The sequence below is a fragment of the Microtus ochrogaster genome, linkage group LG1, assembly GCF_000317375.1.
Source record: "Microtus ochrogaster isolate Prairie Vole_2 linkage group LG1, MicOch1.0, whole genome shotgun sequence".
NCBI classification, from domain to species: domain Eukaryota; kingdom Metazoa; phylum Chordata; class Mammalia; order Rodentia; family Cricetidae; genus Microtus; species Microtus ochrogaster.
The window spans coordinates 53,915,818-53,923,081 of record NC_022027.1 but is presented as its reverse complement, the minus strand read 5'-3'; the positions used below and the strand labels follow the sequence as shown (position 1 = coordinate 53,923,081).

Below are 7,264 nucleotides of genomic sequence, written 5' to 3'. Positions count from 1 at the left end.
GCGTGTTCACAGTACAGTCTACATAGAGGAGAGAGATAGCGTGTTCACAGTACAGTCTACATAGAGGAGAGAGTTTACAGTCGTCTGCATTCAAAGAGTGAAGAGCTCTCGGGGAGATTATAATCACAGTGCTCCTATGTTGTGCTCTCTGTAGGATGATGGCTGTGCGGTTTTATGCTTTAAATATTTGGTTCAGGTGCATCTTTTGCAATTCATGTAATCTATTTATACAGAAATTTTTGTTTATAATTTGAAAATGAGGTGTATGCAGGGATGCACAAAGAGTTGAATGATGTAAACAGAGGGATAATAGCCTAGGCTACATTAAGAAGAGATAGTCAGATTAGGAATACACCTGGTACCGTGCTGTGTGACAGTAGTTGAGTGTACCCACTGGCTCTAATGTTTCCAGGGACCGTTTATCCTCAAGGCCTCTATGTCTACTGCAGCAGTTTAGAACAGCTCAACTTTTGGTGGCTATAATTTGTCCTTTTTTATTGTCCTTATAACAGTGAGTTAACTTTCAGTAAGGGCTGAGTCATCCTTTCAAAAAAATTAATAAATTCTTTTCAGAAATAAAGCAGTGTCTACACAGCATGTGATAGAAACATGAATGTTCTTTTTGTGTGGTGTTTTAGTGAAACCCTGCAACTAAACAAACCTATTGGTTCAGAACTGGTTTGCTTTTTGAATCCATAGAAGACTGTTCTCTTATCAGGCCAATTAGCTCCTCAATTATGTAACTGTCTGTTTGGTAACTGAACACTTTGGATTTCTTTATTCTGTTTTGTTGGGTTTTGCATCATTAGTTCTGATTTAGGGTTGGAATGTAGCTCAGAGGTAAAATGCATTTCTGATAGATGAAAGGTCCTGGACTCAACCCCCAGAAAAAAAATAAAGAAAAAAGAACCAGAGCTTGACCCAAGTTTCCCGTAGTCTGTGCAGGCCATGCACCATACAGGCCAAAGGACCCAGCACCTACTCAAGAAACAATACATTTTAAAACACTGGAAGAAAACCACACAGTTTGATGAGCATCCTCAGAAGTGGTTTGCATAGATAAAAATGTCTTCTTTTTTCCTGAAACAGGCTTTACTGTTTTTGTTTTTTTTTTTTTTTGCAGGCGAGGAATTGCTTTGGCCTCCTTGGGGGGCCCGATATATGCAATCGGAGGGTTAGATGACAATACTTGCTTCAGTGATGTGGAGAGATATGACATTGAATCTGACCAGTGGAGCGCAGTGGCACCAATGAACACTCCCCGTGGAGGCGTTGGCTCTGTGGCTTTAGTAGTAAGTTACACAGCCACTTCCCATGGGGACATACCAGCCACATCCATGGCCACACCCATGGGCGACGTGGTCTAGTTCACGCCAGCAGCTACAGGGCTGACTCTGTACCAGATTGTTCATGAAGCGGTGGCTTCCTACATTCTGCTTGCCTGTTAGGACTGTGGGTAAATTCATTTATCCAGTGCCTGTTTCCTTCCTCTAGAACCATGTTTATGCAGTGGGCGGCAATGATGGAGTGGCCTCCTTGTCCAGTGTGGAAAGGTACCACCCTCACCTGGATAAGTGGATAGAAGTCAAAGAGATGGGCCAGCGGAGAGCCGGCAATGGTGTTAGTGAACTCCACGGTTGTTTATATGTTGTTGGTAAGTACATGTCACTCTCTAATATATCATGGCATATGATGACGAGAGCCATAAAATAACACAGTAACAAACCATCAGATTTCATCTTTAAGAACCAGCCCAGAGATGTGCTTTTGAATTCTTAAAGTTGACATTAGTGCTTCTTGATTTAAATCTTCATACTTAAAACTTCTGCCAGGTGTGGTAGAGCACACTTGTAATCCCAGCATTCAGGTGGGTCTCTGTGAGTTTGAGATCAGCCTGCTCTACACAGGGAGCTCCAGGACAGCCAGGGCTGCATAGCAAGACCCTGTCTCAAACAAACAAACAAAAATGCAAACAGCAAAACTTAGATCTAAAGTAGGGGTTGTATTTGATGAAATATATATCTGCAAACATAGAAACAGAATGTGCTTTGCTAAAACCAGTCCTCCAAAGCCTGGAGACCTGCTTTCCTTCCTCTTCATTTCAAAGCAAAAGCACAGTTTCCAGAACCTCAATGGCTTTTCCATGTGAAGCCTGTGTGTCTTTCTGTTGCTTTTTGACCGTTTGAAGTGCTGACCTAGAAGGACGTGTAGAGCCCTGCTTTCTCAGATTCTTACATGTGGGGAACAGTCTGCCCTGGATGAAGAGGAGGCAGAGTCTGCATCATTTTGCTCCTAAAGACGGACTGCAGTGCTGCCTCCAAGGGGCCTTTCATGACTGTGAGCAGGCTGGGAATGCCCCGTCAGAACTGTCCTGGGAGTCAGAGACAGTGCACATCTGCAGCTGTGCTCAGCACAGACACTTTTGTAGTTAGTAACCCTCCTTACAAAAAAGGAGCTCTGCTCAGAAAGGCCGGCTAGCACGTTACATCCTGCTGTACACCGAAGTGTGCTGTTAGGGTTATGCCATTTATAGTTCTTAGGAGAAGAGTGGGTTGTTGTTTTTAGTTTAACATTTGCAAGTCAAAGCTGGAGAAGCAAGGACAACGACACAGTTGACCTCAGCCTCCTTTGCAGAGACAGCCACGTGCCTGTACAAGCGATAGAGAAGAGGTTGAGTTTGAGTGTGTAGAGACTGAAGTTCTTACAGCGTATGGTTGCAGCCTTTCACACATCCAGACAAACCATAGACAGGTCACCACCATGTGTCACATGGCCACAGGAGTGACTTGTCTTTGAACAGATGTTCAAACTTAGATTGAACATTAAAGCAACCCTCTTGGGATCTGGGACAGCACAGTGGCAAAGTTCTCAACTAGATGCAGGAGGCGCTGGCTTCAACTCTGAGCACTGAGAACTACAGAAAACAACCTCATGGACCTCAGATCTGACCTGAAATGGGTTCAGCCATCTGAATAACAGCAGTGTGAGGTGCAGGCAGGAGTAACAGCCTGACTGCACCTGCGTCCTCTCTGCCTTGGCCTTGATGCTTCCTTCCCTGTAGGGAGTGAACCCAGCTCCTTGTGTGCTAGGCAAGGACTTTACTGTTGAGCTAAGTCCCGAGCGCTGATTCTTTCCTATTACCTAGGGAGATTACATGGAGCCAGTGAAAAAGACGGCTATAGAAAATGTCACTCCAAAGCCCTGGTCTTCCACATGGACATGAGCAGTAGTGAGGTTTGATTACAAGGAAATGAGTTACAGTTCTGATGAGACTTCCTGGAATGCCAAAAATCCATCTGGTTATACACGTAAAATTAGTGGATTTATTTCATTTCAATTGATATAATAAAATTAACCCATCAGAAGAGATTTATTCAGCTGGGCTGGGGTGGTGCACGCCTTTAATCCCAGCACAAAGGAGGAAGAGGTACGCAGATCTCTTGAGTTTGAGATCAGCCTGGTTAACAGAGCAGGTTCCAGGACAGCCAGGACTGTTACACTGAGAAACCCTGTCTCAGAAAACAAAACAAACAAACAAAAAACCCAAAAATATTAAAAAGAAAATTTAAAAAATAGCTTGAGGGTTGGTTTTGTTTTGTTTTGAGACAAGGCCTTGGCTGTCCTGGAACTTGCTATGTAGACCAGGCTGGCCTCAAACTCAGGGATCTGCAGAGCCTGCCTCTGCCTCTCAAGTGCTGGGATTAAAGGCATGTACCACCAGGCCCAGGAAAAGCTTGAGTTCTGTGAGATGTTGAGTTGAGATTTAGTTGTAAGTTATTATGAACTGCAATTCTGTTTTTAAATGTTTCTCTCGTAGGTGGTTTTGATGATAACTCGCCCTTGAGTTCAGTTGAGCGGTACGACCCTCGAAGCAACAAGTGGGATTACGTGGCAGCACTTACAACTCCCAGAGGTGGAGTAGGGATCGCCACGGTGATGGGCAAAATCTTCGCCGTTGGCGGCCACAATGGCAATGCGTACCTCAACACAGTGGAAGCCTTCGATCCCGTGCTGAATAAGTAAGTAACGTACCATCTCTTTAGTGGAGTCTGATCACTCCACGGTATTAAGGCTCAGCTCTTTGATTATCCTCTGGGGCCACCCTCCCTCGGTGGGTGCCTGAGACACAGGTAGACTCAAACTCTACAAGTATAGCTCTGCTTCCCCTGTCCATACATGCCTAAGATAAATCAGTGCATAAATTAGGCTTGGTTAAAGGCTGACAGTTGCTCACCAAATGGAGCATGTTCAGCAGTGTGCTGAGATAAACTTGCCAAAAGAACTTACTACCTTGATGGTTGGTCCAGCTCCTCAGTGACCAATGAGCAGATAGCATCTATAGAAATGACACACCAATCAGGGGCTATTCTAGGCAAGGCAGAACAGCTCAGCATTTAAAGCGTATAGCATTGCTGATTTCCAAAATTTTCCATTTACTGTGGTGTATTGTAGATAACGGAAGCTGTGGGAAGCAGGCCTGAGATGGTGGAGGAATGCTTGTTACTAATATAACATTTGGAAATACCTTTCCCTCTGGAAACTTGCTGTCCTTTAACACAGTCCCCCAGTTGGGACCCCTGTGCTCTTGGTGTCAGTCCCGTCTTGTCTTTCCAGGTGGGAGCTGGTTGGACCTGTGTCTCACTGCAGAGCTGGTGCCGGTGTAGCCGTGTGTGACTGCTTAACTAGCCAGATCCGAGACGTCGGCCATGGGTCCACTAATGTGGTTGACTGTATGTGACTTAGGTCCCAGCAGCAGCAGCAATGCAATCACAGCGGATGAATGGGACGACAGCCAGCATTTTCTGTGGCCCCTTTGTGACTGCAGCTACTCTCCTGTTGAATACCAGCTGTTGTGAGTACTCTCACCTTGTGGCCCTACGAGGTTAAGTGTGGTATTTCCTGCTCTAGCAAATAGCAAAGGAGGCAGGAAGCAGTCTATCTCCGAACCCGTACTTGTTCTGAGAAGTGTTTCATGTAGTGCCAAACCTTAAAATAGCTCTTTATTTTGATGAATAAAATGTAATTTATTGAGTTGTATCTGTTCTTTCTCCTGAAGATACTAACTGCAAGCAGTAGATTTTTCGCAGGGGAGAATTAAGTCTGCTCACAAACATGAGGACTTGAGGCCTGCTCCCTTGAGGGTCATTCTACATGGTGCTGATGAATTTATGTTTTGCTTTTTGTCTGTAGGTGGTGATGTTCAGTTCTTGGGTATTTACAAAGTAGGGAAATGTGTGTTTCTGAGGCACTCTTGAAACCGTCCTAGTGTCTGTAAGAAGCCTTTTGTTTCTGTTTGGAGTTTTAGAACTACAGGCGCCCATGCTGGCTCCTCACCCACCAAGAGCACTGCTCATGGTTAGGGCTATTGTGTTTATTTTTCCCATCTCATGCAAAATGTGCAACTGGGAATGTCTTACTTAGTGACAGCTCTGGATTGGCTCAGTCCATTGCCCAGGGCAGAGATGTGGAGATGAACTGTTTGCAGCATGTGACCCTAGGAAGGAAAACCAAGGTTCCTTTAGCTTTGTTCCTTGGTTTAGTCATTGGATTTGGGACCCAGGATCCATTTTCTTATTTTGTTATTTGTCACTGTCTTGGTTTTGATAATGTACAAAACTGAATTTATTTATTATCAGGAAATGAATGCATTTTTCAAAAGCCCTTTATGCAGTATAGTTTGATGACTAGTTCAAGTTTGTCATTAATCAATAAAATATATTGTTGATAAAAACAGAGAAAATGAAAACTACCAGTTCCTTTTCATTATTTAATGTCCTGCAGTGTATTTATTGGAACCTAACTGAATATTTCTGCAACTAATCTGAAGCCCAGCATATTGATAATCCCACTGTGATATAACAGCCCTTTATTGTTTGTATGTGTATATTGTTTTTATGTATGTATGTGTGGTACACTGTGCACGTGTGTTCACATTCATGTGTGGGTACAGGATTAACATCAAAGACTAAGACTTTCTAGATTGCCGTCATCTTACTCACTGGGGTAGACTCTCTCAGTTGAACTCAGAGTTCATTTATCCATCTAGCTTGTCCAGGGCATCCCCTTCCCTATTTCCAGAGTGCAGCTCACTTCACCTACCTGGCATTCACGTGGATTCCAGCCATCTGACCTCTGGCCCAGAGCCTCCCAGACAGATCACACACACACACACACACACACACACACACACACACACACACACACACAAAAAAAAAAAAAAAAACAGCCCAAGTACTCAAATCAGCATCATCTTTCAACAGAAAATATTTTTATTAAATTTTCTCATTTATTTTACATACCAGCCAGTTTCCCCTCTGTCCTCTCCTTCCTATCCCCCTCCCCACCATCCACTCCTCCTCTGTCTCTGTTCAAGCTCCTCCCCCTGCATCAAGGCTGGGTGAGGCATCTCAACATGGGGAATGGGTTCCCAAAAACCAGCTCAAGCACTGGGGACAGGTCCTGATCCCATTGCTAGGAGCCCCACAAACAGACAAAGCTACAAAAACCGTGGCCCACATGCAGGAGGCCGAGGTCAGTCTTATGTAGGCTCCCCAACTGTTAGCCGACCTGGGCTTGTAGGAACTCACAAACTCTGGACTATCTCTGCGGGTTCCCTTGACCCAGGACTCCCGGCTCTTGGCCCAGTGCTTGGCTGTAGATCTCTGCATCTGTTTCCATCAGTTACTGGATGAAGGCTCTCTTTAGCCAACAAATTTTAAAGTCCCCATATTGGGCTATTTTTTTCTGGTGTCAGATTTTTTTTTTTTGTATGGAGAATGATCCATGATAGCTGTGAGTTCTGTTTCAGATGAGGGAGTTTAAATGTACAGCAAGTGCAGAAAGACAGGAGAACATCACAGCAGACTCTCACCACCCAGCAGAAACCCCGGACAGCCATAAGGTAGGTCCCAGGTCTTCTCCTCGGTTGTTCCCACCACAGGCATTTTAGATCTCGGGTAAGCAGTAGCTGAGGCTCGTGCATCAGGACGAAGTCTGGCATGAGGTGCCGAGACCTCTGTTTTCAAGACCACAGTCTTCTCTACTCTTCCAGTTACTCCCCATTCTGGACAGCACAGCATCTGCACTCACGGCCTGTTCCGCTGTCCTCCCTTTCCCGGGGGCAGCCTGTCCCTGAACAAGGGGTCTTGGAGGGCTCTGAGTATGAGGGAATGGCAGCCCGAGTTCCAGAGCCAGATTCTCAGGGAGTGGGGTTAAGCAGCGCATGCCAGCTTGCTAGTGTAAACGTGTGTGATGTAAGCCTCGG

General features: G+C 45.0%; 1 protein-coding gene across 1 annotated transcript in view; it reads left to right on the top strand.

Moving 5' to 3' along the window:
* The window catches only part of Klhl8 (kelch like family member 8), a 21,236-nt gene extending 15,073 nt beyond the window's left edge, over positions 1-6,163 (top strand). Inside the window, exons 4-7 of the mRNA XM_005359624.3 lie at positions 1,124-1,292; positions 1,495-1,654; positions 3,818-4,019; positions 4,615-6,163. Coding sequence (XP_005359681.1) covers positions 1,124-1,292; positions 1,495-1,654; positions 3,818-4,019; positions 4,615-4,738 — 655 coding nt within the window. The 3' untranslated portion in view covers positions 4,739-6,163. The remainder of the gene's footprint in view (positions 1-1,123; positions 1,293-1,494; positions 1,655-3,817; positions 4,020-4,614) is intronic.
* Positions 6,164-7,264: the final 1,101 nt, after the last annotated feature.